This window comes from Caenorhabditis briggsae, assembly GCF_000004555.2.
Source record: "Caenorhabditis briggsae complete genome, chrII, whole genome shotgun sequence".
Taxonomy (NCBI): Eukaryota; Metazoa; Nematoda; class Chromadorea; order Rhabditida; family Rhabditidae; genus Caenorhabditis; species Caenorhabditis briggsae.
Window position 1 is genome coordinate 7,231,663 of NC_013486.2, and position 27,913 is coordinate 7,259,575.

The 27,913-nt window shown below is 38.0% G+C and overlaps 9 protein-coding genes across 9 annotated transcripts; 3 read left to right on the forward strand and 6 right to left on the reverse strand.

Annotated features, from left to right (window-relative positions):
* Nucleotides 1-246: 246 nt before the first annotated feature.
* CBG03149 lies at nt 247-2,360 on the reverse strand (the record flags this gene model as incomplete). The annotated part of the gene is made up of 6 exons (XM_045242257.1): nt 247-304; nt 380-660; nt 1,128-1,214; nt 1,262-1,339; nt 1,712-1,810; nt 2,292-2,360. The coding sequence occupies 6 exons, from the start codon at nt 2,358-2,360 to the stop codon at nt 247-249; spliced, it is 672 nt and encodes a 223-aa protein (XP_045092112.1).
* A 313-nt stretch (nt 2,361-2,673) lies between these two features.
* Nucleotides 2,674-5,319, reverse strand: Cbr-fut-1 (the record flags this gene model as incomplete). Its single annotated transcript, XM_002631280.1, has 10 exons — nt 2,674-2,887; nt 2,981-3,099; nt 3,146-3,251; nt 3,300-3,388; nt 3,441-3,545; nt 3,939-4,079; nt 4,127-4,314; nt 4,363-4,570; nt 4,617-4,686; nt 5,285-5,319. 10 exons carry the CDS (start codon nt 5,317-5,319, stop codon nt 2,674-2,676), a joined length of 1,275 nt encoding a protein of 424 aa, XP_002631326.1.
* Nucleotides 5,320-9,500: 4,181 nt separating this feature from the next.
* Nucleotides 9,501-10,745, forward strand: CBG03147 (the record flags this gene model as incomplete). The annotated part of the gene is made up of 5 exons (XM_002631279.1): nt 9,501-9,818; nt 9,865-9,956; nt 10,021-10,100; nt 10,143-10,416; nt 10,478-10,745. The coding sequence occupies 5 exons, from the start codon at nt 9,501-9,503 to the stop codon at nt 10,743-10,745; spliced, it is 1,032 nt and encodes a 343-aa protein (XP_002631325.1).
* Nucleotides 10,746-10,821: 76 nt separating this feature from the next.
* Nucleotides 10,822-11,476, reverse strand: CBG03146 (the record flags this gene model as incomplete). Its single annotated transcript, XM_045242259.1, has 3 exons — nt 10,822-11,010; nt 11,051-11,305; nt 11,360-11,476. 3 exons carry the CDS (start codon nt 11,474-11,476, stop codon nt 10,822-10,824), a joined length of 561 nt encoding a protein of 186 aa, XP_045092113.1.
* Nucleotides 11,477-13,412: 1,936 nt separating this feature from the next.
* CBG03145 lies at nt 13,413-14,674 on the reverse strand (the record flags this gene model as incomplete). Its single annotated transcript, XM_002631277.1, has 4 exons — nt 13,413-13,691; nt 13,739-14,051; nt 14,098-14,458; nt 14,503-14,674. The coding sequence occupies 4 exons, from the start codon at nt 14,672-14,674 to the stop codon at nt 13,413-13,415; spliced, it is 1,125 nt and encodes a 374-aa protein (XP_002631323.1).
* Nucleotides 14,675-15,847: 1,173 nt separating this feature from the next.
* Nucleotides 15,848-21,918, forward strand: Cbr-kel-1 (the record flags this gene model as incomplete). The annotated part of the gene is given in 13 exon segments (XM_002631275.1): nt 15,848-15,999; nt 16,049-16,195; nt 16,240-16,486; nt 16,489-16,550; nt 16,602-16,763; nt 16,812-16,884; nt 17,205-17,275; nt 17,322-17,391; nt 17,447-17,920; nt 21,169-21,315; nt 21,527-21,605; nt 21,707-21,810; nt 21,859-21,918. Coding segments are annotated over 13 exon segments (1,848 nt in total), but the record flags the coding sequence as incomplete, so codon positions are not given.
* Cbr-tars-1 lies at nt 18,107-20,578 on the reverse strand (the record flags this gene model as incomplete). Its single annotated transcript, XM_002631276.2, has 7 exons — nt 18,107-18,304; nt 18,351-18,473; nt 18,521-18,647; nt 18,694-18,995; nt 19,037-20,014; nt 20,061-20,390; nt 20,447-20,578. The coding sequence occupies 7 exons, from the start codon at nt 20,576-20,578 to the stop codon at nt 18,107-18,109; spliced, it is 2,190 nt and encodes a 729-aa protein (XP_002631322.2).
* Nucleotides 21,919-22,092: 174 nt separating the features above from the next.
* Nucleotides 22,093-27,588, forward strand: CBG03141 (the record flags this gene model as incomplete). The annotated part of the gene is made up of 12 exons (XM_002631273.1): nt 22,093-22,511; nt 22,559-23,298; nt 23,344-23,534; nt 23,580-23,765; nt 25,924-26,019; nt 26,070-26,195; nt 26,327-26,464; nt 26,508-26,654; nt 26,698-26,784; nt 26,839-26,943; nt 26,996-27,211; nt 27,256-27,588. Coding segments are annotated over 12 exons (2,784 nt in total), but the record flags the coding sequence as incomplete, so codon positions are not given.
* Nucleotides 23,841-25,592, reverse strand: Cbr-inos-1 (the record flags this gene model as incomplete). The annotated part of the gene is made up of 4 exons (XM_045242260.1): nt 23,841-24,174; nt 24,219-25,132; nt 25,245-25,511; nt 25,560-25,592. The coding sequence occupies 4 exons, from the start codon at nt 25,590-25,592 to the stop codon at nt 23,841-23,843; spliced, it is 1,548 nt and encodes a 515-aa protein (XP_045092114.1).
* Nucleotides 27,589-27,913: the final 325 nt, after the last annotated feature.

The window sequence follows — 27,913 nt, forward strand, 5'->3', positions numbered from 1 at the left end:
TTTCTAATTCAAGGTTCCCCAATTCTTTCCATTCTCTCTCCCTCTTCCTCCAAATCATTTTTGTGCAATATTTGTTTTTCAAAAACAACTTTTTTCTAATAAAAACCGATGTCGTAATATCATTTTCGGTCATTAAATGTGTATTAATTAAATGTTAAAAAATTATAATTAATAAAAATTGTTTATTACTTTGGCAGTATTAAAAACAAAGACACTTATTATGATAACTGAAATCGCATATATAATTCAAACTGAAGTAGTTTGTCCTTTTCTTTGGTATTCCATGTAGATGTCATGAATAGTTCTGAAACAAAATAATTATTCTTCATGATGATCTTCACACTTTCTCCCAAAATATGTTATGCAAATTTCGACCCACTTTTCCGTTTCAACGACGGCAACAGATGGCGGCGGATAGTCATAAATTGGGGAGCGTTTTGAATTCCGCCAGAAGTAGAATGCATTCAGACCCAGATCCAGGAGACCAAATACAAAAATCAGGAAACAAAAAGCGGATGAAACTTGGAAAGTTCCAGTGGAAACGGACTGGTAGCAACCGAATTGAGAAATCATTCGAGGATCACAACCATCGTTTGCGATAAGGAACATCACGGCGGCTATTAGAATAGATAGTGCGTAGACAAATGAAAATAAGCATCTCTGAAATGAACAATATAAATTAAATACCCCACTCTTATGATTAAAAAAGGGGCGGGGCCTATTTTTTTGTTCGAGGTGTTTTGAATGTTTGAATGTCTGTAACTGTGGCTAGAAGATCAGGATCGAAGTGAAAATTTGTCTGTTCATGTAATCGACTACGTAAAAATTGAATATGTAATTGTGTTTTACTGAAAACTCTAAATGAAAAAAAGAAGATAGAAAGCACTGATTGCACATATATGCCTTAAACAGTGAAATGCAAGTTTGGAACGCTTAATCATTTTTTCCAGTAAATAAAGCCTTTCTCTAAAAGAAATCTAAAACTTAAATTTCAGAGAAATTACCGGAAAATAGTACTTTTCAGTCAAGCTGGCGATATTGCTTTTAGGATGTTTAGACAAAGGTATAGAAAACAACAATTTGACATTGTAAAAATTGAGAATTCTATTGAAATGTTCTAATAATACCTTGACTATTGTTGTTGTATTGACATCCCAAATGAAGAGGATAGATACAGCGGACGCCGAAAAAAGCAACGCAATGATCACAAAGAGCTGAAAAATGTTTTCTGGTAAGAACCTCAAAAAATAGTTTTAGTCACCATTCCAAAAACTGCAGAAACTCGGTTTGTCCAATATTGGCTTAGACCGATTATGAAGACTACAATAATGCAGCAGATCTGAAAATAAAATAGGGTTTAGGCAGTGAAACTAAACTTTTAGAATAACCCGTAACACCTGTAAAAGTAGGGCCCCCACAAGTTTGAGCTCAATTATCTCAATTTGTATGCAAGATATCAAAAATATGTTAACTGATGAACAGTTTGTGATATTATGATAAACAATCTATCAGTGGACAACTTTTTGATATTTTTCAGAGGAACCGAGAAAAATTGACTCAAGGATTAAAGTTAAGAAGACCTTCTATTACAGTTTTTACGGTAGCTTATTTCATACAAACCAAAAAGTATAGAAAATTTTTAGAATTTCTAAATTATATCCTTGATCACTCGAGTTCGTTTCATTTTGTATCCGTTTAAAAAAAAACTCACCGTTGCTAAAAACCTCAAAACGAGATAAAAATAAAAGCTGTGGGGAACATCAGGCTTCTTCGAATTCTTGTTATGTTTCTTCTGCTTCTTCTCGTCCATCTTAATATCACATCATGCAAAAAGTGATAACTGCAAAAATACAAAACTCTTATTTTTTATTTGCGATTCGTCGTCCTTTTTCGTGACTAGGAGCGAGAGTCGTATACTATCAAAAGGGGATGGTCAATGTGTGGACAATTACAAATGTATTTGCATCTTCCAGAGCGGCTCGTACACAAACATTTTGTCAGGAAAAGGAAGTAAAATAAGAAGAAAAAGAAAATGTTTACCATCTAGTGATAGTCGTGTTTTTGGAATTCGGATATTTTTTAAGAAGAAGAGAAGGTATCCCTAGAATTCTTGCAACGTAACACTAAAAGCGGATTTTGTGCCATTTACGTAAAAGTATAAGCGGCGGTGGAGAGCAAAGGGGAAGAAGGAATATAAGGGAATTTTCTTGTTCCCCGGATGACGCGAGACGAAGAGAAAAGAGTAGTGTTGTGTTGTTGTGGTAACATAGTGGACGAAATTGAGAGCTCACTCGAGCACAATGGATTGCAGGGAGGTCGAAGGCGTGCTGCGGGAGAGAGGAAAACGAATTGTCAAACATTTCGTTTTGAAGTGGAACGGAGGAAAAGAGATGAGGAAAGGACACCGTGCACTTGATCGTGGGATTATCCTGAACGGAAATTGGAAATAAGAATGTAATAGGAAAAGAAAAAGAAAAAGAAGAAGAATTAGAATCACTATACTTCATTCATATCACAATTGTTGTGTACCCATTAAAAAACCATGAGAAATGTGTAAACGGACCAATTGAAGAAATAAATAAAAATAAATAACAACGTGACTAGAAAAGGAACAACTTGAATACAAAGAACCCGTGCCAATAAACTAATGAGTATAAAAAAGTTAAAACTGAATTATAAAACATCTGGAATCGACTTCACCAACTCTCCATCCTTCTCGCACGACTGCCTCCAATACACATCCCAATTTGGTATAATAACCCTCTGACGTGGATCCGTCCAAGCCATTCGACATACTTGGCAGAAGCCCCACGGCCTTTCTAAAACGTCATGATGAGATCCGTCCAGGAATATTACTTTGTAGTCACGTCTCCATTCGAAATATTCCCTGCAAATTAGCGGATTAGGGAAAGAAAGTGTACTAGTTTTAATAAGAGACAAGGTTTCATCGAACCGAAATAATTATGAGAATGAGGCTTACATATATGCCGTATTGTTACTCATTAAGTATTTCAAATGATCTCCCATTTCTCTGACACTTTTGAAATCGTCCACAGCGATGAAACTGTTCGGAGGGACAAATGGCTCAACAAGTTTTCTCTGAAAATAAGATGACTGAAAATGATTTTTCTCAAAAATAGCTTACTTTCAGAACTAATGGAATGATTGTATTTTGATATCCAGACTTCCACAGTTTCTCTGTTACGTAATCCTGACAAATGGAGTTTTCGAAAGTCACATAGAAGTGATAGCTGAAAAAATTATGATTTCTACACGATATCGAAGAGAAATCAACTAACTCAGTATCCAGCATAGTGTCACATTTCTTATTTCCTCTCGGACACTTCATTGGACCGCATCCACCATAGATATCAATTTGAATATGTTTCTGGATAAGCATAGAGATATTCAAAAAAAAATATAAATATTAAAACTCGAACCTGCAGTCTTCGAACAAACTCTTCTCTCCTACTACTCGTTTGACAATGGCTCACAAACCAAGCAGCTCCTTTTGATTTTCCTTTGACTAGACTGGCATCCACAACCTAGAAATTAAAAAAAAAAAGTTTGAAGATTTTAGATATTTGCAGTCTCTGACAAAACAACTCATAAATGTACAATACCGGTCAATGAGATATTCGAAAACATATTTTTTCAGTTGATTTTTGGTCATTTTAACCGTTTTCAGGAGTCTGGAGCCCGGCTGTCTATGTTCCGATCACTTCGAAAACTTGGAGAAGTGACTTGAAGAAGTTTGACCGGTTTTTGGGCTCCATACTCCTGTGGTCAAAATGGCTAGAAATAAAAAATGGTCAAAATGGCTAAAAATAAAAAATGGTCAAAATGGCTAAAAAGCAACTGAAAAATATGTCTTTTGTTTATCTTATTGACCGGTACTGTATGTTAGGCTCTTATGACTTATCCGAAAAATTACTCACCGGTCCTTGCAGTCTAGATTTTGGTCCCAACTTAACAGAATATCCATATGGAGATCCAGCAGGTGTATCATGTCGGAAACCCAACGTCATATTCACAAAATCAGTTCTTGGTAATGAGATTCCAGAGTTTGCAGGTGACTCCTAAACTTGATCATTTTTTTTTATATACTTTCTTCAACTACACTCACTTGACTAAAATATAGAACATATTGGTCAGGAGTTGGTTTGAAATCTGGGTCATTGTGAGCAATCAAAACCGCCGCAGCTTCATTTACTCTTGAACGAACTTGAGTGAACTCACAATTCCAATCAGGACATCCTTGTAGATTATCTGGTGAATGACCAGCGTTCCAGGAAAGGATTATTCGCTTTTCGCCTGAAAGAAAGAAATGGAAATATGATAGAGCAAAAGGAATTAAAATACCTGGTTTCACATTTGCATTCATTCTTTCTGATATTTTTATATCACTCGAGGTCAGAATTTCCTCCACATCAAATGGTTCTTTTCCAACTGGATTAAATTTAAATACCTTATTCTTGTCGGTTTTTTCTTCTTCTTTTTTAGCTTCTGTTTTCTCTGTCTCGTGTTCATTACTCAGCTCGATTTCTCCTTCTCGCCAATTTTTTTGATTCTGAATGTTTTGGGAATGACTAGTAATGGAAAGAAAAAGAACTTACAGAGTTTGGAAAAGGGGCATATACGACTAGTAGATATGTTACACAACAGGCGAACATCAAATATTTCCATCTGAAAAAAAGTATTTTCTCTCTAAAGGAATTCTTCATAAAGGAAACACTGTAATAGAAGGTCATCTGAACCGCCAACTTTGAGCTCATATATCTCATTTCTTGTAGAAGATATCAAAAAGTGGTCAACTGACAAAATATGTATCATAATGTCAAAAATATTTTGGTAGTTGACCACTTTTTGATATCTTTTATAGGAATTGAGATAAACTGGCTCAAAGTTAGAAGATAAAGGGGTCTTTCTGTCAAAGTGTTTATGGTATACATTTTTTATTTGTCACAAAACCTAACTCAAAAGTTATAAAATTTTAATTTTTTTAATCCAGGACGTCCCAAAAATCTTAATTTATAATGCCTCAATTCTTAAATGGCATACAATTTTGGATATTATAAAAAGTGTCAATTGATGACATAATGCATCCGTTCCGATTTGGATTCAAGTGGATTCTCCAAAACAAATCTATATTTATCTTTCTCAATTTTTACGAAAATATAAATGTTTCGGAAAACAATTATTAGGACCCATTTTCTGAATACTGAAGCTTAAAACTAATAGTAATAAAGAATCAAACTCCATGCTCATTAGCTCAAATTCTCACCTTGCAAAGAAGATTTTGACATTCCTCAGCGTCATTTCCGGAATAATTATCCCTGCAAAAACTGGAAAATGTATAGTGAAAAAAGAGCATTTTTCGAAAGAATCTCTCAGTCCCCCGCACTCCAACATCAACGACAACAAATGGTTGCATAGTAACCGCAAAAAAAAGAGTTGACTGGCTTTTTTTTTGTTTTTTTTAAGCACAGAGAAGGAAAAGGTGGGAAATTGAAGAAAGATGAAGTTGATGAAAAGTGTGTAAGAGAATCATGTTCCAGTTTGATGTCACTGTATTTCATAAAATGTGAAAAAGAGACGAGATTCCAGAAGAGAAGACGTTAAATTAAAAGAAGTGGTGGGAAAAGAAAAAGAGGAGAAGGGGAGAAAACTGAAGACGTGAGGAAATGAGAGTGTCGGCTCCAATCAGAAAAGTGTATATCCAAATTGATAGGTGTGTGTGTGCCTTTGGGGTTTCGTATTTGCCGTGTCGTAAAACAAGCCATCAAATTGCTTTTCGAGATTCTGATGGAATGAGTTGGCAAACAAGAAGACGTCAGGAGGAGAAAAACAAGAAGAAGAAGAAGTAGAAGCTCTCAATTATCAAATTGGCAGAATTAGAAGAACAAGTTATAAAAAGGAAGAGAGAGCATTTGAGAAGCGCATTAACAAAGTTGTATCCCTTTTCGTGAAAGAGAAAAAGAAGAAGAAGAAGAAGAAAAAACAGAGAAGGCATCCTCCCAATTAGAATAACTGATTCCTAAAATCAGAATTATGCCACTTTGAGTGTGAAAAAGTGATTCCAAAAACATGAAAAAAAATTGTATTCGATTTATGGTTATGACGACAAACGAAACAAACCGCTTCTCTTTTTTTGTGGTGAAAAAAAGACCGAGGAGGAGAAAATGTGAAAGAACATTTTTGTTCGTTGGCCTGATCAGCGACATTTAAATGGATGATTTGAAGGGTTTCGTTTTTCTATAAATGGCTTCGTAACATTCAATTTTAAGAATAGAGATGAGAGCCAGAAGATTAATTTCAGAATTTCCAGAACCCCAAAACGGAGATTATCTCTACAGTAACCTTTTCTGAAGTCTTTATAGTTAGTATTATACATCAAGCCTCTCATTCAATTCTCTTTGAATTCTGCTAGACCACTAACTCTAGAGATACCCGAAAACACTATTGGAACTTCATCAATTATTCTAGAATATTATTCTAGAACGGCGGTCATATGTTATTCTTTAGGAATGCTACAGTAAGAAAAAACTGTCCAGTTTCTTGAGTTCAGGAATTATTTATGTAGTAGGAAGGAAGTGCTTGTCACAAAAATGTATAACGCCTTTTTGCAAAAAATATGAAGGGGATCTATGGAAAAGAAGAAGGCAACAAAAAAGGAAGAAAAATGAGTAAGAACTTAAAAATGAGATTTCTTGAATGGAATTTACCGTTTCCTCTAATTGAACTCCATTAACTTTAAGCTCAATTATCTCGATTCCTGTGAAAGCTATTAAAAATTTGCCAACTGATAAATTGTTTATCATAATATTAGCAATATTTTATTGGTGGACAATTTTTTGATATCTTTCACAGGAATCAAGATAATTGAGCTCAAAGTTGACGGCTTGGGTGGGCTCCTATTAGAGGAAATACGGTAGTCTGAAACCGTTCAAATGCTGAATTTTATCAGCTTGGTGCAAAAGTTTCGGCGATTTTCAAAAACCATTGTTGTCGGCAAAATTTCTCTGACTCTCGCCCATCTTTTTGACATTTTCTGACATCTCCAAAAACTTGACATCATGAAAATAATGATGAGAAAGCTGGGAATCATTTTAATGTCCTTTCGAAGTATTTCCCTTGAAAGTCATTTTTGTGGGATCTTTGGCCATTGAAATTGAAGTTTTTTTTTTTTAATGTTAGGTGATTAGAAAATCTAGGATTGGATTTAATCTATTTAATGTAGATTTTTTTAAAGATCGTTAGAAATCGAAATCACAGGTTTTTTTGAAACTGGACTTGGATCTGAACCACAGTTAATACTAGAGAAATTAAAAATTTGCAGAATGAAAATTTATAGGTACATGAATGAACTTAAAATGTACTGATAGAAACTAGTTCTCGAAACGGTTTCACTAATTACCAAAAAAAAGTTTTATCTAAAAGAGAAATCTGAAATTGACAATTAACATCGAAAACTTTTTTTTAGTTTCTACATAACAAAATGAAAACGCATGATGATGGCATATAAAAAGAGATCAATGTGTGCGGGGCTGAAAAGTTTTTGAATATTTTTTGTTGATGGTTTTGTTTGCAAAGGCACTGAAGGGGGGTATAGAAAAGAAGAATTCACATTTTCAGATGGAAAATCATTATAAAAGAGAGAAAAAAATTATATCAAAAATGGAATTCAGTGAGAACGGGAGAAAAAAGCAAACAGTGCAGTGTTGTTCACACAGCTGCAGTATTGAAAATCTACGTTATGTTTCCAATTATTTTATTCAGTTTGTAGAGAAAAATGGAGAGGGGGAGTGTTATAGAGTCATAGTATATAGAAAAAGAGTACATGTTATCAGGGGAGAGGAAAATCGATTACTAAAAAGAGTACGTGGAACCAGAAAATTGATAACAAAGGGCGTATTCCTTCTCTGGGTTTTGGATTATGCAGATTTGCATAACCTAGTTGATCGGGTAAAGAGCTTCCTGTCAGAGTCTTCTTTTTCTTTTCAGAAACATCATTTTCTCTTCTTGAGGACACACACAATACACATATATATATATATATACAACCACCACAAACAGAAACTAAACAATAATAAAAAATGCATGACAATTTATATGCACAGTTTTTCTGGCCACTTTTTGGAGAGGAGGTCAGGATGCTTTTTTTTGATGGAACAAAAAAGTGACAGGTTTTTTTCTTAGCTTTTTGGAAAGAATTTTTCACGTCAAAGTAGGTTAAAATCTAGGACCCCAGAATGTGGATATTCCACTATATTATATCCATATTTATATATTATATCCATACTATATCCATATTTATTGACGTGTGTGAGCTTTTTTTTTTGGGATCGTGGAGACTGACCACTCGGATAGGATACAGGAGAGCCACCGGATACGGTAGTTCTCAGTAATCAAGGAATGTCAAATGAAATTGTAAGTTGGGCAAAATAAAACAATAATACTACGACTGGGTCTGGGAAAAACTGAAAGGAGAATCTTTGGAAAAATGTTTGTTTATTTTCATAGAGTGAGAAACTCACTTTTTCCACAAACATTCAGAAGGTGAGAACCTCATATTTTTCTTCAGATTTTGCAGCTTTTGGAGCTATAAAAACTGATATTTTAAGTTAGAATTAGGAAACATTCTGACATCAAACTAATGTTCGTTTCTCAAATTCGTGTTTCCTCTAATAGAAGCACACCCAAACCCTTAACTTTGAGCTTAATTATCTCAATTCCTGTGAAAGACATCAAATTTTTGTCAACTGATAAAATATTGGTGATATTATGATGAATAATTTATCAATTGACAAGTTTGCGACATCTTTTACAGGAACCAAGATAAATTAGCTCTGAGAGGAATTACAGTAACTTCACAATAAATATAGCTAAATCTCGAAAACCTAGTCAGCTTGTTTTCAGCTTTGATACTGCATTTATTCCAAGAATGAGGAAAGGTTTCTTAGGTATTCATACTATTCAAGTTTAGTCATTTTTTCGAATTTCAGTAAAACATAAATCAATTTTTTGAAAGCCTTCATTTTGGTATTTTTAAGGAAATAATAAGGGCTAACGAAAACGACCTCCAAAAATATTTTGTAGTTTTAGACTCCGAAAAAAATTTTGGAAATGCTTTTCGGAAATTTTGACCAAAAACCCGGAAAAATACAGCTTCCAGTTTTAGGCTGAAATTCCAGGTCGAAACATATTTTCGATATACTTTCAGCTTTTTTATTCTCTAGAATATTTACTGAACATTTTTGAATTTCTTGATTTAATCCAACAAAATTTTCTAAGTTATGTTTTGTACAAAATACTTCGAAACCGACCAAAAAAATTTTGGACCAATTTTTTTTCGTTTCCAGTGTTCCGAAATTTTTTGTCAAATGTTTTTCAAGGACTGACCGGAAAAAACGAGAAAAAAATTTCGCTCAACCCTGGAAATAATGTTCCTAATAATGTGTCAGTCGGAAACATTCTTTTTACTTCCTCAATTTTTCCAGATGTCCACTTCATTATGCACTGAAAGAAAAGAACCGTTATCCGAGAGTGTGACAAAAGTACAACAACTTCCAAATATATGCGCATGGAACGATTCGAACACAATTCTCCGAGACTTTGTCATGATATTCTTCACTAAAAGATCCGCCGTTTTCCGTATGAAACAAAACTTGCCAGGTCGTAAAAGAGTTTTGATTTTGACTCCTGACGACATTCTGTTGGTTTATGAGACCAATTGCACTGGATACTCGTTTGATATTACGAAGGCAATTAAGATGAAAATTTCGTATTTTAAGCAAGAGAAAGAGCAGACTATGGAGGTTAATTTGTTGGTTTTGTGCTTTGAATTTATTTTTGTTCTTTCAGAAGTCGTGCAGAATCACTTTGAAGTACGGCTTCGGATTTGCAAATTTTTTATTTGTGACTGACGCTTTGAAAAATCAAATTCCAATTTGGAGGTATCTTGAAGATATTTATTTCAGCCAGTAATGGATTCTTTATTGAAATAACGATATCTTTCAGAAAAACTATCTCCGCAATTTTCGAAGACGATTCTTTCAATGGAAATCTTCTCAACGATTTGTCCTCATACACTGCTAAAGGTATCCAGATAGCAAGAAATCAGTTTTAAAATATTATTTCAGATAGCGATATTGACCAAGAATTGTTGACTAATCGTTTTACAATTATCAGCTTGAAGTCAGCCAGAGGTTCCATGAACTTATTCCCACTTCATGACGGCACAATCGATAGTACTCAAATCGAGAATTCTTCTCTGAAAACCAACTCAAACCGATCTTCCACGTGCCTCCCACTAACCATCCGCACTAGCATCTCGAATGCTTCCGACCTCTCTACATGCCGATACAGTAACCCAATGGAAACTACAGTTGTTGAAAATAACCAAAAGAATATGATGTACGGTGTTGTTAATCTTCGCCTTCTTTTGTATTCTTCTCAGATCTTCTATATTTTTCAGTTCGATTCGTCAGGGATCTCAAGCAGTTTCATACCTCGCAAAGAAGTTCGAGGCAAAGTTCTCTGCGAAACCTGCAAACCCTCGAGCTCCGTCTTCTCCGCTGGAAATTCTTTTTCCAGAACATCCAGTTATTCAGAAGCCAATAGAAGATCCATTTGAAATTCGAAAGGAGGAGACCCCAAGAAGAATGTCTGTGATCGGATCGTTATTTTCTAAAAGAACTGCAAAGAGTACTGTAGAAGCCAAAACTGAAATCATGAACGAATAAAGTTTTAAATATAGATTTTATTGAAAGAATTTTGGGTTCCAACATGAGTATCAAAGTGATTAAAAATGAAGTCTAATCAATGGAGAAATATTCTTCTTCTGAAATCAACTTTTCTAAATCCAGATCGGAATTCCTCATCGACTTGTTTGTCGAGATTCCAACCATCCGGGATTCCTACCAATCCACGAGCTCTTGGAGCAAATTGTGGATATTCTGGATTCACATGGAAGTCGTACGCAATAAGACGCCTTGAGAAGGAAGAGGTCTGAAGATAAAAGATTACTTTTAAAACTAAATCATAAAACCCACTGCTGCCATGATAAAAGACCAGACGAGGAGACCGATGATGTAGATCCATCATTGACTCCTCCAGAGAATGTATTTTTCTCCAAACCATGAGCTTTTGGAGTTTCGGATGGCAAGGATCCTTCGTTTTCCTCTAGTTTCTCTGTTCCCTCTCCAATCATGCTACTTTTTAATGTACCTTCCTCTTTTTCAATATCTTCCAGATGTGTTTTTTGAAGCTCCGCGAAGGTTAGCTCAGCCGATGGAGCGCCAGTCTGGAAGAGATTTAAAATCAAAAACATTTAGGTGACTTTGCTACAATGACATACATTATCAGATGCAGCGTGTTCGGTTCCGAATGGAAGTTTTCTGGGTGGTCCTTCAATTTGGTCTCCGCCTGATTTCAAAAAATGTTTTTCTTTAAATACAAGCTCAGCTGCTGCCATATCCAAATCATCATCTGCTGCGGAACGACGGGTGTCGGATCTTAAGTTTTGTACAGTAATCACGGAAATTGGGTTTATCGTTATTATTCTAGTACAAAAAATCGGAGCTGTGGAAGAGAAACGCCGGTGGCAAAGGTCCGACAACGACAACTACCGTAACCTAAAAATATATTTATTTTTCATAGTGGCTTTCTCGTTTTTCACTGCTTTTCGTCGAGTTCAAGGATATTCGGAACGGAATTCAAATTCCCTCAAATTCCGAAAATTTCCGTCCATTTTCGCAATGAAATTCCGACCGGAATCTTCCCGAAGTTCTTTATTCGGAATCAAAATCTGATCTTTTTCCGGAATAAGAAATTTTCGGTCTACGGTATGTCGCGAAAAAATTGCTTGCAAGCAGAATTACTTCCAATTTTTTTGCGTTTCAAAATCTTTTTGTCAATTTTCCACCGATTTTCGGCGTTTTTGTGAATGAAAAGTGTTTTTTGTGAATTAAAATTTTCTACTTTAACATCGGAATATTCCCAAGTTCGGACTTTTTACAAATCGGAAAATTCCGAGATTCCGAAAATCCAAAATTTACAAGATCGAAATATTCCGAAATTTCAGAAAATTAAAATTTTGAGAGTGCAAAAAAATGACTGAAAACGCACAAAAAACGAGAAAAAATCCGGAGAATTAACATATTTTAGGTTACGGTAGTTGTCGTTGTGGATGCTTCGCCCAGGGATGTTCGGAACGAAATTCGGAATTCCGAAAATTCCGAAAATTTCGACCATTTTCGGAATGAAATTCTGACCGGAATTTTTCCGAAACATTTTTTCGGAATTAAAATTTATTCGACTACAGTATGCCAGGAACAATTTACCTGCGTGTTTCGAACATAATCAGTTTTGATAATTTTTGCGTTGTCGAAATATTTCTGTCCATTTTCGAAAGATTCTTGCGTTTTTTGTGATGGGAAAAAGAAATTCCCGCTGTAAAATTCGAATTTTGAAAAATTCCGAAACTTCCGAAATTCGGAATTTTTCAAAATCGGAAAATTCCGAGGTTCCGAAATTCGGAAATTTTTAAAATCGGAATTTTGCGGAATTCCGAAATTCCGAAAAAGGCCATTCCGAACATCTCTGGCTTCGCCCACGATCACCTGCGTTTCCGCAGCTCCCATTTCTTCTTACAAGCATATTACCTTCTGTACAATTTCCGAACTTTGTATACATTTTCAGCAGAAATCAAAGTGATTAAAATAACAAAAAAGATTGATATTTGAACCCGCATGATTCAAAGATTTAAACGGAAACCCAATACTGTCTTCTCAAGAAAAAAATGAGTGAGGCCGGTTGAAATGACTACTTTTGAAGAAAAAAATTGTTTGAAAAAACGGAGAAGAACCAGTTTCTAAAAAAAAGTGGGAGGAGAAAAAAACATATCATCTTGGGAAATAGCATCTTGACGTTTTGATGTTATCTTCAATTTTCCAAGTCAGGTAGATTACACACATGGCACGTCTTCCCCAATATACTCCGAAATGACCCTCATCCCTTGTGTTCACAGAGGTCACAAGTTACTTGTAGTGTGTTTGTAGTGTGTGACTTTTAGCTTTGATAAATTAAATCGAATCGTTTATATAAATAAGGACAATCTTAAAACACAGGCATAAAGCGAATAGGGGACAGGACAAATGGGAGTGACTGAAACAGGGGTTCGAGAAAATAATTATGTCCAGAGGATCGGGATATATAACATTAGGAAGGTCGCCTATTTTGAGAAGAAAACACGTAAGGAGCCAGCGCCAAAACAACAAATTATCAGATATCAGAAAATATAGGACGAAAGAGAAGAAAATAAATTAAAGGAGCAAAGAAAAGGAAAGGGAAGCTCAATTAGATGTAAGACATGGGTACTATTCACACAGAGGGAAACGTGGTAAATAAGATTAGAAAAACTTCTTGTGCAGTGCTGATGCTCCGACATCATCATACTCCTTCTTTCCAAGCCACATTTTTCGGAATGTATCGAGACTTGCTACGATTGATCCTCCGATCCATGTGAGAGACAATCGTTCTTGTGAGGCCGAAATTCTGATCTTTCCGTCGGATGGAGCGATCTTTCGCACTTCGCCGAGCAAACGATCTCCAAAACCTTTGAACAATGTTGTTCCTCCGCTCAAAACTATGTTGCTGTACAGCGTTTGTCGGAGATCAATGTCACACTTCTGTAAATCAAAATAATATACTACGATTACATATTTTAAGCACATACCATAATTGACTGATTGATAAGATGCGCCATTCCTGGCCATTCTGTGCCGATCAAATCTGGTTTGAAAAGAACTTCCGGTGCACGGAACAGCGAGTTTGAAAGTTCCACTTTGGTTGTGTCCGGAAGCGAATAAACTTGCTTGACAGAGTTTCCTTCGACTTTGGTTGGATCTGAAGCTAGGTAGCAAGAATTCTCCTTGATTTCTCTGACGATTTCGAACTCGTTGCTTCGATGGAACTCGTATCCCTCGCGGCGGAGAAGAACACGAAGGTACTCGGTAACATCACGACCAGCCAAGTCCATTCGTTGGATTCTGGAAGAGAACCAACATTTTCGAGAAACTCTATTTTAAAACTTACGCATGCTTCATAGCAAATCCTTTGACGATTGGGACAGCATGAGTGACTCCATCTCCGGAGTCCAAAACGACTCCTGTCGTTCTTCCAGTAGCATACAGCGAAAGAACAGCTTGCATTTGAATATATAGTGCGGGAACGTTAAATGTTTCGAAGAAGATTTCTGCCGACTTTTCGCGATTTTTCAGGGGATTCAACGGAGCATCGGTGAGCAAAACAGGATGCTCTTCAGGGAAGATCTGCAACTGCTCCGGGCCGAAAATATATTCCCAAATCTTTTCCATATCGCTCCAGTTGTTGACAATTCCGTGCTCCATTGGATACTCGATGGAGAACAAGCCACGGTTCGATTCGGCTTTCGAACCTACAATATTAAAACTATTATTTTTCACTTATAAGTTTAAATACCAATGAATATGTCCCCTTCTAGTCCTCCAGCCATAACACGATGATATTTTGGTCGTCCGACAAAATTGGCGAATCGAACTTTCGGCTGTTGCTCGCCAGCGAATCCGGCTTTAATGACTCCAGATCCATTATCAATAACCACTGGCTGGTTGGCGATGACGTCGTAGTCCATCTTATTACCTACAATTAACAGCTTAGGACATGCATAAAGAAGGAAATAGAAAGTAAAAGAGAGAAGGTTATGATTTATATTCTGTTTTATAATTATTCATCATTTTAATGTTTAAAAAGGATTAATTGGTAGCCAGAATCGCCAAAAATGTGGACACTCCACCGATTCCGAGGAAGGGGTTGTCTCCGAGGAAACGATTCCGAGGAAATCGGGGCGGAGTTTCAATTTTTGCAGTGCCGCAGTTGAACCGTGCGGCAGTTGCAAAGTAAACCCCGATTTCCTCGGAATCGGTGGAATCTCAAAATGTGGTGGAACCAAAATTACAAGCCAGTTGCGAAATGTACGCAGAGTTGCGCCCTGGTGTTTGCAGACAATGTACAATTTGCGCGGAGAAAATGACATTCGAATGAGGATAGAGAGAGGTTCAGAGAGTACACATTGGGGACAAACATACAGACAAAAGCCTACTAGCAATGTTAATCAAAAATCTACTAAATAATAACCCCATTGAGAACCAGGTATTGAACGAAGTTGATTCAAAAAAGTTTGAATACAGTAGTTAGGTTAAAGGGATATTTCAAGGAGGACAAGGGTGACTTTACGGCGATCTGACAAATATACTGTAAACATGATAGTTTTATTCGTTTTTTCCCAAAGATATTCGAACTTCCTGGAGCAATGATGAATTAAATAGGAAAATGATAAATAGCCAGATAAAAAGACAGAATTCAATTATTTTGAAGAAAACACCAAGGATGAAATACGGCAATGACCAAATTAGGTTACTGTAGGTACAAATTTTGTGGATCATTGAAGATTCAGCGATTCATCGTATTTTCAAAAACTATACTTTTGAATTTGATTACTTTTGACAGCTTAGACATACGCATTGAATTGAGAACTACACCTGATCAGGACATTAACTCAAAGATCCATACCAGGGCATTATATGGACCGGGGCATTATACGGTTGTAGAAATCTCAGTGATTACTGCTTCCCGCACAATAGAAATGGGAACAGATGGTCTGCTCCCTCATTCTGTCTGCTGAGTTCCTTCTTGTGCCTGCGTCTTAATGCTCGGGGAGCTCTCTCCATCGGACCCTTCTGCTCTTTTCTTCATTCTATTTCTTAGACAAAAAGTGCATTCTCTAAATTTTTCTACCTAAATGACAATTCTACCAAATATCTACAATGTGGAATCTGATACTCTTGGAACTGGTGTACCTCATGGATCCTCTCGTTCTCCATGCTTCAATAAAACTTCTGTCTATACAAATCCAACAATGCTCAGCGAGTTTTACCAGAATTTGAATTCAATGCGATGGTCTGAAATATCGTTAACTTTCTGCTATTTAAAATAGAATTATTTTCAGTCAACAAGAGCTATGTGATGTGACTCTCGAAGCATATCCAATTCAAGGGCATTCACTAGAAGAAGGAGCAGTTAAAGATGAATTAAATGGACCACAACACATTCATGCGCACCGAATTATTCTTTCGGCTTCTAGTTCTTACTTTAGGTTTTAAGGAAATTCTAGTTTTTGATTTCGAATTCGAATTTCAGAGCAATGTTCACTGGAGGTCTACGAGAAGCAAGTCAACGAGTTGTGCCTATAAAAGAAGTTGACGTCGAGGTCCTGTCCCAGTTAATCGATTATATGTACACTGGAAGAATGCGAATAGAAGAAATGAATGTTCAGACGATTCTAGCCACTGCTAATCTCCTCCAATTGACTTGCGTCCGAGATGCATGTGCCAGATTCATGCTAGAACTTTTGGATGTGACCAATTGTGTAGGAATGGCTGAATTTGCAGAGCTCATGCGTGTCATCAGTTGGCACATGCTGCTCAATTGTATACTAAACAACACTTTGTGTGAGTTATAACAACTTAAAAAGATGAAGAACAATATGAAAGTTTTTTCAGAGAAATAATAGACAATGAGGAACTTTTGAGTCTAGACAAAGATGCATTTTACGATTTGATACAAGATGACAGGATTACTGTACCTAATGAGAAACCAGTTATGCAGGCAGTATTGAATTGGGTCAATCATGATGAGCAGAATCGAAAAATGTATTTGGGAGAGTGAGTTTTTGTGATATTCAAGAAGATAAACAATACTTTTTCTTCCAGATTGATGTCAAATGTGAGATTGCCGTTGCTCGGAGATGATTACCTGCTCGAAAAATGTAGAAATGATGAAACGGTAAGTGTGTTCCATCAGCGTATGGTCCCACAACCGCAACTACCGTAACCTAGCAATATTTTTTTTCCGTTTTTTAAAATTAAATTTTCTGTTTTCGTGCGTTTTCAGTAAATTTTTTAGTATCAAAAAACTTTTACGACTTTTTTTGGGAAAAATAACCAAAAGAAACGACAAATCAATAAACAACGGAAAAAAAACGGAAATTGAAAATATTTTTAGGTTACTGTATTTTTGGCTGTGGGACCTTCGGCCACTGGCGATTCTCTTCCACAGCTCCGATTTTCTATCCAAGAATAATATTTTTCGACTTCTTTTTCCAGATAAAAAAGGATGTTGCATGTTTGAATGTAATTATTGAAGGAATCCACCAGCTGAAATTAGGATGTTCGAGGTTTAATGCTTGAAAAAATTGAAAAAAAATACTATCGAAATTTCAGCTCCTCGAATGATAGAGAAGAAATGAATAGAAAATGGTTTGTTGCTCGAGAACCAATGCCTGAATCTCAAGTACGATTTTTTTTTCATTTTTGTTTCCAGAATTCGCCGAATTCCCCATTTTCAGCACATAATGATCGTGGGCGGTCAGGCTCCAAAAGCAATCACAAATGTGGATTTGTTCGATCCAGATAGCCAACTCTGGAGCTCCTGTGCTCCTCTTCCACAGAGAAGATGCCGAAGCGGAGTGACTATGTGTAATGGATTTGTGTACACGACTGGAGGATTCAATGGGGCTCAAAGAGTGAAATCTGTGGATTACTACGATCCACGAACTGATACATGGAGATCTGCGAATCAGATGAGCGCTCGGAGATCCACACACGGCATGACGACGTGCCATAATATATTGTATGCTGTCGGAGGATTTGATGGCACTACTGGATTGGCAAGTTCAGAGTATTTCGAGCCAAAAACGGGAAGCTGGTTTCCTCTTCCGTCTATGAGCACCAGAAGGTCGAGTGTTGGTGTAGCTGCCATTGCAGATGATATCTATGCGATTGGAGGATTTGATGGAGTTTCGAAGCAATGTTTGAACACGGTTTGTGATTTTTCTGTATTTCATTACAAGACGGAAAAAATTATAAAGCAAACTTGGGTGATAACGGGAGAGGAAGAATAACAAATGAAAAGGAATAGAATGCAGTAGGCGATGTGGGTAACCAATAAATACTATATTATCGATATAAAATTAATTAACAACAAAAATATAAGACTTTAATTGACTTCACTCCCATTCCTCAGCCTTCTCAGTGTCGGCAACATACTCGTCAGCGAATCTTCTGAACTTCGAAAGCAACTTTTCGATTGGTACTTCTCCACGAACTGCGTTGTCTCTTGTGCGCACATTTACAGTTCCGTTCTCCTTCTCCTTTGCTCCGAGAACGAGGATGAAGTTGAATTGTGCAAGTTGAGAGTTTCTCACCTGAAAATATATTTTCATTATAAAGTTTCTCTACAAACGAACTCACCTGCTTGTTCATGGTGTCGCCACAGAATTCATCGTATTCAACTTCAAATCCAGCATCAAAGATCTGTTTCTTCACATCTTTGGCGTAGTCTCTCACAGATTCGTGAACAGTGATGATCTTGCACTAAAATCGGAATAATTGTGATTCCTTCGGTTAAGAAATAGTCTCACCTGTCGCGGTGAAAGCCAGAATGGCCATTTTCCTCCATAGCTTTCAGTGAGAATGGCAGTCATTCGTTCCACTGATCCGAGAACGGCACGATGAATCATGACTGGTCTTTGCTTTTCACCTTTCTCACTGAAAACGATTTTTCATTATGAAAAAATTTCAATAATTTGCTTACTCAAAATATGAAAGATCGAATTGATTTGGAAGCTGGAAGTCAAGTTGAATTGTAGCACATTGGAAGTTTCTCTTAAGAGCATCTTGAATAGTAATGTCGATTTTTGGTCCGTAGAAAGCTCCATCTCCTGGATTGAGAGCCCACTTTCTTCCGGTGGCATTCAAGGCTTCAGTAAGATCGGCTTCAGCTTGGTCCCAGGTCTCGATCTTTCCAAGGAATCCTTCTGGTCTTGTGGACAAGTTCAACTTGAAGGTGAATCCGAAAACTTTCTCGTAAGCGTACTCGAGGAAGTCAAGACATTGCTGAAAACCCGGATGTGTGGAGTACAACATTTAAGACATACCTTGATCTCTTCAGAGATTTGGTCTTGACGACAGAAAATATGAGCATCGTCTTGCTGGAAACGACGAACACGGGTGAGACCTGTAAGAGCTCCAGACATTTCGTTTCTGTGCAAAACTCCGAAATCGGCAAAACGGAAAGGAAGCTCGTTGTAGGTGTGTGGCATATGACCGAACATAAGACAATGACCAGGACAGTTCATTGGTTTCAATCCGAACTCTTCCTTCTCTACCTCAATCTTGAACATATCTTCAGAATAATGCTGCCAATGACCAGAAGTTTCCCAAAGCTTCTTGTTGTACATGTTTGGAGTAATGACCTCGGTGAAACCACGTCGTCTGTATTGTTTTCTGATGAAATCAACAAGCTTGTTGTAAATATGAGCTCCTTTTGGATACCAAAAGGCAGATCCTGGTGAGAGCTGATGGAAGAAGAACAAGTCCTGCTCCTTTCCGAGCTTACGATGATCTCTCTTCGCAGCCTCTTCTTGCAACTTTTGCCATTCTTTCAGTTGCTTGGAGTCTGGGAACGAAATTCCGTAAAGTCTTTGCAAAGATTCAGCATCAGCCTTTCCCTCCCAGTACGAAGACGAGTTTTTGGTGATAGCCATTGCCTTCACTTTTCCAGTGTGACGAACATGTGGTCCACGGCACAAATCAATCAATGGTCCACATCGGTAGACAGTGGTTTTTGGGGTGTTGATTTTCTCTTTGATAATACGAACTTTGAATTCGTTGTACTTGAACATCTCCAAAAGATCCTCCTTTGTCATTTCAAGACGTTCGAACTTCTGCTTGTCCTTTACGGCAGCTTTGACGATTTGGTCTATTTTAGGGAAATCTTCCGGGCAGATTGTGCGATTTTCATGCCACATGTCGTAGTAGAATCCTTCTTGAATTGGTGGTCCATAACACAGATGTCCTCCACAATACCGTTCCATAGCCTCTCCAAGAACATGGGCTGATGAATGCCAGAAAACCTAGAGGAACAGACTTTAGAAAACAACGTTGACAATAAGTACTAACCTGTTTCGCCTCATCATCTTCGAATTTCAAAAGCTCTAGAGTTGCGTTTCCTTCGAAAGGACGATCCAAATCCCAAACTACTCCGTTTACTTTAGAAATCACAGCGGCTTCGGCGAGGCCTTTCGAGATTCTCTCAGCAATTTCAAATGGAGTGGTACGCCATGATTTTCCTTCGTGCACTTTGCCGTCGGGAAGAGTGATCTCGATTGGTTCGGATTCTTTGGCCTCAATTTCTGCATCGTACTCGTTTTTCAACTTATCCCAGAGCTTGATCCTCTCATCAATGAATGCCGGCCAAGGCGACATGTCGGTTGGGGCCTTCGACATCTTCTGAAAAGTGTGATGTAAGCGAAAATATTACAACCAGGTCGGAAAAATATACGTACATGACCGTTTACGAAATGATATTTATCAGAAGCTGCGGAACAAAGTGAGCGATAAAACGGGAACGAAAATGGTTTGAAAAGGTGTTTTGATTTTTGACCCAGAAAAAGTGTCCGCAGATTATTCAATCGCATCGAGCGATTTCCATAAGCAGCTGGTGGAATCGAACGAATTAGCGACGGAAACCTAAATACGAGAGTAATTTAAGAGATTTCGAAACACTTTTAAAGCATGATGGAAAGTGATGCAACGCTTTGCGGAAGAAAAACGTGGCAAAGAATACACTGCTGAGCAAGACAACGGACGAACGCGGAGAATTGGGAGAAGCATAGTGTGAAGAGAGGATGAAGAGGAAAGAGGGGAATTAAAGCGCACACAGAGTAGTAGAAGCATACATTTTCGTTACTGCGAGACTAGTTGGCGACGAAAAATAAGCAAATATGGACTACATGGATTATTGGAAGTTAACCATACAGTTATTGTAAAGGATAACTGTGGAAATTAGAAGAAATAGGAGAAGAATCTTGAAAATTAGGAGAGTTTCGGCTGTTGTTCGAGAAACACGCCAATGTGGCGCCTTTTCTGTGCCCTGGCGCAGTTTGAGGGCGCTTATCCAGCGAAATTTGGACTTTTTCGGGGATCTTAAAATTGTTTGATAAGATTTTATAAGAATAAAAATTTTGTCTGATTATCACTTTTAAAAACTAATATCTTGTATCTACAGGTAGAAATATTCGATCGCAGAGCTCATAAATGGCGTCCAGGACCGTCAATGCTAAATGTACGATCAGGAGCCGGAGTCACAGTCTATGATAACAAGATAGTCGCTGTGGGAGGACATAAAGGACCAGAAATTCATCGATCAGCCGAGGTGAGTATGAATTTTGACAGAAAAAAAGTCAGAAATGAATTTTTGTTCGGCGCGGACCATTATACTACAGTAAGAGTTCTTCTCTAAAGGAGTGTTGCACCTTTAAATGACGGTGTCCGATTCAAAAACATCTCTCACTACTTTTCTTCTAAATCAAACTCGAAACGCGTTTATCGGTAGTGAACGAAAAATTCTAAATTTTGTTTTTCAGATTCTGATCGGCGAGGAATGGATGGAGCTGGCGAGTATGTCGATTCCAAGAAGGAACACTGCTGCAACTGCGTTGAATGGTACGGTAGTCAAAAATAGATTTTTATGAAGTTGTTCATTTCAACACATTTTCTTGAAAAATAACCAAATTGTGCATAAAATCTGAACTATTTGTTAACAGGTCTCCTCTACGCTGTTGGTGGTGATGATGGCTCAAGCAATTTGTCAACAATCGAATGTATTCAACTGAGTGAAAGGTCGGAGGCACAATGGAAAATTGTCGATGTGAGGATCTGTCAGTTTACTGTTCCAAAATGAAACTAGATTTTTCAGGCTCCAATGTCTCAAGGACGATCGTACGCTGGTATCGCGCTCATTCCGAAGGAGTTCTAATATCTTCTTTTGAATAGTTTTTTAGGTTGAAAAATAAATAATAAAGTTGCATAATTGTGATTACTTTACTTGAATGATTATCAGATGAACCAATTCGCTTTGTATCTGATTTTTGTTCTTTTTTTTCTCAGAAGTTTTGAAATTCAGATGGAAGAAGATGACACAGGCGAATGTTCTTCTTCCCAGTTAAATGATAGTTTTGGAAACAAGGAAGGACTGGAGCTTTTGCAATATGAAAGAGCAACACTTGCCAAAACCCTTCCGGCAAGTGTACTCTTTGTTGTTGCCAGTGGATTGGGACTGGAACGTCTCTTTTTGGAACATCTGATTCTCTTCTCTGATCGTCGCCTGTTGGCACTTGTGTTGAATACAAACGAACACGATGAGAGCTACTTTGTTTCCAAACTCAAAGAACATTCCGTTGATTGTGACCCAAAAGTTATCAACTCGGAAGTTTCTATTAAGGATCGTCAATCGATTTACCTTGAGGGAGGCGTTCAGTTTTGTTCGAGTCGTGTTCTTCTAGTCGATCTTCTCCAAAATCGAATACCAGTAGATCGTATTGCGGCTATTTTTGTATATAGAGCTCACCAGTAAGTTTCAAAAAAGTGAGTGATCTCAATAAACTTTGGATTTCTAGAACGCTAAACGCTTTCCAAGACTCATTCATTCTCCGATTATATCGTGAAAAAAAGCCAGATGGTATGGTAAAAGCATTCACGGATGTTCCCAATGTACTCTCCTCGCTTGGACAATTGCAACGACTTGTTGATCGTCTCTACATTCGCCATGTTGAATTGATGCCTCGATTTTCTAGCATCATTGAAACGGAACTCAATAGATATCAACTCAAAACTGCAATCTTCTCGGTAGATGTACCTACAGCACTGAGACGTGTCCATCGAACCCTCATCGAATTCATTAAAGTATGTGTTCGAGACTTGAGAACGTCTTCTCTATCTGGGAAACAAACCGATGAACCCGTTGAAGAAATGATTCATGTTCCTTGGGCAACTACACAACTTGAGAAGAGACTTCGTGATAGACGTGGAAATATATCAGAAAAACAACAACGTCTTCTGAATGATGTTGCCTCTCTTCGAGAAATTCTACAACTTTCTGAGAACATGGATGTGGCTACCGTTTTATCACGATTACAAGTTTTGAAAAATGATAGAACAGTCCTTGAAGAACACAGTGGATGGCTCTTGTCTCCCTCGTTCAATCGAATCATGGAAGATTTGCTCACTATTGCTGGGGTTACAAACGGAAAAGGTGACTCTAAAAAGTTCGCAGTGCCAGCTAAATGGACAGTTCTTGCGGAAGTACTTCGGGAGATTAAAAACATTCCTCTGGAGAAAAAAGAGTATAAAGACAATTGTAAGTTCTAAAAGTTAGCTTCAAAACAACGTAAGTTTATTTCAGCCCCATCTGTACTTATCATCACCAATTCGGAAGATCTCTCTCGTCAAGTCACAGACGTTGTTCGCTACGGAATCAATAAGATGAAGTGGATGACGTGGAGACAGTTAGGATATCTAACAAAACAAGAAATGCCAGAAGATGAGCCACTTTGGGACCCAGAAACGATTTCACAGCTGATGAGAAGCACTTTAGTGAGACTAGGCTGCTGAAAAATTATGAAAATAAAAGATTTTCAGGATGTGGAGTCAAAAAGTGATGTCATTGCTAATGTGCAAAAGTCTCAGAAAACCACTGCCAGGGCGGCTCAAAAAAGAAGAAAGCACGCTGAAGAATTGAGTGGGTTTTCCAGTGATTCTCGTGTTCAAACCAATCTGATACAATTCGGAATTCTTCAATACAAGCGCAGAAAGTCTGGAAATGAGGTGAGTTACTAAAGAGCTAACACACTAGAATTCATTCAACAAGACAAAAAACATTAAGAAGGAATTTAAAAGTTATCACTTTGACTGTGGGAGCTGGGTGAAGAATTCGATCTGCATGTCGGTGTCAGATGGGAAGCCGGCCAGAGCAGTCACCAATTTGGTGAGCGTCGAGAACTGCCGCATGAAGGCATTGCTGATTGGAGTACCTGGCGGAACGACAGGGGCCTTCAGGAGAAGAGAAAGGATGGAAAGAACAGAGTGGAATGGTTTGTAGTCGTCGCCATCTTTGTAGGTCACACGAGAGGCTAGCTCTGTGAGGATAGCCAAATCGTAAATAAGTGGGGAGGCGAGAAGGGAATCCTCGCAAGTGTTGTGCACCACAAATGTTTGCTTTCCGCCCATGAAGATGCTGGAAATTCAACGTCACTTAATGAAATAAGATGCTAGAATTACCTGCAGATGTATTCATCCATAGCTCTTTTCGAATCAGCGACAAATGGAACGTACTTAATCACGACACAGTGATCTGGGTTCTTGGCATCTGGGAACAAAATCTGATTGGATTTCACCATATCATCGACAACCGAAGATTTCGAGATTTCCTTCGAACGGAATTGTCTCGCTTCACTCAAATTCTTTCCGTCATTGTTTCCGAGATGGTTGTAGGATACGATGCATTCTGGTTTCAATCCACTGCTCACAAGGAAATCAACAAAAGCAGACTTGAACTTGGTTTGTCCTGACTTGAAATCGTCTCCACCAACGAAAACGTTGTGACGATCGGCGAGCTCTATGATTCCGGGAACAAGCGTGTTCTGAGGAGAACCATTGATGTAATGCGCTCCTTCGAGAATCGAAGCGACTGCGAAGATGTTCGATGGAGAGACTTCATATTCGTTGGATCCAATCGATTTCAGAATTTCATCAGCAGTCGTGTTAAGACCAGTCCGAACATCCGTATATCTCTCGGTATTAGCAGTCCAGAGAACGATGACACACTCCAACTCGTGATCTTGCTTGAATTTTCGGATATCAGCACGAATGTGCTCCAAATGCTCCAATTTGTTGCTTCCTGGAATCACGTTGTTGGCTCTATCTCCTTGATTGGAAGCAATGAAATCCGGGTAGTAGACAGATGGAAGTGGAACGATTGGCTCCATGAATGGGCGGAGTTTCTCCTGGAGCTCCGGCTCGAAAACCTTGGCACGAGCCATAGCATCGTACAAGTTTGAGTTACTGATGTCCCATCCACTAATAACCAAATCGTTCGGAGAGAGGATTGGGACGATATCCTTGAATGGAACGAATATTTGGTTTTGAGCGCCGAGTCGTAACCAAGGTGCACAGTGGCAGTTTGGGTGACGGAACTGAAAAGTTTTAAATTCATATAAAACTTCGAAATCCACATCATTTTTCTTCACACGAAAATAACATGCACCTGAAAAATAATGATAAAGTCTCTTACCCGAAATAGTTTGCTTGATTGGATCCTTCTTTGGTTCTCCAAGTCATGCCATATTGATTAGCATAAATGGATCCGACTGCCGTGGATCCATTGTTACCACCAAGTCCGACGAGCAAGAGACCAGTCTTACGTGGCTTGAGAACCGTCTTGAACGAATACTCATGCTCCTTCGGGGTAACATGAAGTCCATCTGCACGATGCTCAAAGTGGTTCTTACGGTAGTTGAACTTCGACTCTAAAACTCCATCGACCAACTTAACGTTTGGTGACTCAACGATGAGCTGAATTTTAGTACTTTGTTATGTCATCATGTGTACTTTGAAACTCACTCTCTTGGAGATTCCATTGACTTGATTGCTCATTTTGACGCAGTCACGCGTAGAGCAGTCTTTTTATTACCTGAAAGCCTCAAATTGTTAATGAGAAAAGGAGGAAAGGAGACGTCGTTGTGTCTCAAAAAAAAAAAGCGAATCAATAGAATTATGGGCACGAAGAGCAAAAAAAAGAAGAGAAAAGGGCAAGCTGTCGTCTAGCTCCCCTGCCTCGTGCACGCAATGAATGCACTAATGCCTAAATCGCCAGAGCAGGAAGCCAGAAGTTGGACTCCGCCCCTGTGCAGAGCCCGCCCACATAATTATAGAGAATGGAAAACGGAGAGGGAAGATGGAAGCTACAGTATAAACAATTTTGCAGGTGGCAACGACGTCCGAGGCACACTGTGTAGGATGGGAAGTAAAAGAAGAGGAAGAGGAGGTTGATGAGTATCCGAAGAGCATTGGAGAGTTGAAAGTATGTGAATGAGAAAAGAGAGGAAGAAATGTATGAAACTGAATTTACAGCCCGAACTGATTGTATGCACTGCTCGCGAAAGAGAACGATATGTTTTGTTGAAGCTGTTGGAACAAAAGAAACCAAGTGCAATGGTTCTGTACACAATGTCTCTGCAAACGTTGAGGCAAATAGAGGTAATAAAAATGCATAATTTTTGAATATATTGGTCCCATCAAGATTCCCGCTTTCTTTTTGGTCGAGAAGATCAAAAATATTTTCTAAGTCTACTCATTTCTTTAAGCCACAAGGAATACCATAATTTCAGATATATCGCTCCACAAATCCCAATAAACAACTCCATGTGTACTGGCTACAGTATACAGAATCAACTGAAGAAAGCAGATACTTGGAATCTATCAATCGAGAGACTCTCTCATTCGAAATGTTGATTAGAGAACAAGGAGTAAGAACTCCTAATCGAATTGATATAAAAACGTTTTCCACAGACTCTCATGATTTCTCGAGAATTCAACGTTGATAGGGAAGAAGCTCCTCGCCTTAAAACTTCGACAAGAGATGGTGGAGGAATCCAACGACGAGATGTCGATCCGAGAGATCAATTGGACCCCGATACAGATGTGGAAAGACCGAAGGTATTCAACCAAGGAGGATCTTGATATTTCATCGGTATTGTAGATCATTGTGGATATGCGAGAGTTCAACAGCGAGTTGCCAACAGTTCTGTACACAAAAGGATATGATGTGGTGGCTACAACTATTGAGGTGAGTTTCACAATATGGTTTTTCCCAGACAACAATTGAAACTCTTCTTTTCAGATTGGTGATTACATTCTTTCCCCGAACATAGCAATTGAAAGGAAGGCATTGGACGACCTGACGCAATCTTTGCAATCTGGAAGAGTGTTCAAACAAATTGAACAGGTACACAATGGAAATCTAAAATTGAAAAAATAATCAAAATGATTCTTTTCAGATGTTGGAACATTATGACTGTACAATTCTGTTGATCGAGTCGAATCGAAAGTTTGAGACCAAAATCGTGAATGGAGGACCGTTTCAAGGAGAGCTCAGTCGTCACTGCCGAGAAATCCGCTCATTGTTCTGTTCTCTGATTCGTTCTAATCCTAAAATGAGATGTGTTTGGACGACGTCACCAACCAATTCTGCTGAATTTTTCTCAGAGCTAAAAGTCATAATCCCATAAAGATTATTAGAAAAATACAAATTTTTCAGTTGGGAGCTCCAGAGCCGGACGTAGACCGAGCGATTTCATTGAAAGCTGATCAAGTTGAGGCATCTAGTCAGGAATCAGAAGATCCCGAGGCGGGAATCAAATCAAAGAAGGGAAAAAAGTGGAAACCAAATCCAACTGTCGTTCGAACTTTGACCCAAAATTTCGGAATGAAGGCTACGGATGCATACAATCTTCTAGCGAATGCTCCAATCAAAACTCTGGCTGATCTCTTCTCTTCTGGAATCACGTCTTCTCTACTCTCAGAATACATTCCTTCTGCGTCTGCTGATTTCATCAAAGAAGTGTCAACATTTAACTTTGGCAGAAAATAACAACAACAACCGGTTGATTTTTAATGATTACATATCAAATTTACTTATCCGATACTCGCCTGTTTATAAGGAACCCTTTTTTATTTTGTTTCGTTTTGTTTCTGTTTTTCAAGAAGTGGAAGAAAAGTCCGATTTCATTCTTAAAGATCCTTTGAGTATTGTTTTCTGTGGTTTGTGGAACACAGTTTATGTTACTTTGATTTCATAATCGTATTCTCAGAGCATTTGTTATAGTTATCATATTACAATATCATTGTTTATATTTGAGTCTGTGCTTCCGTCTGCACTGAAAATATAAGATAAGCATTTGAACCCAACGATAGAA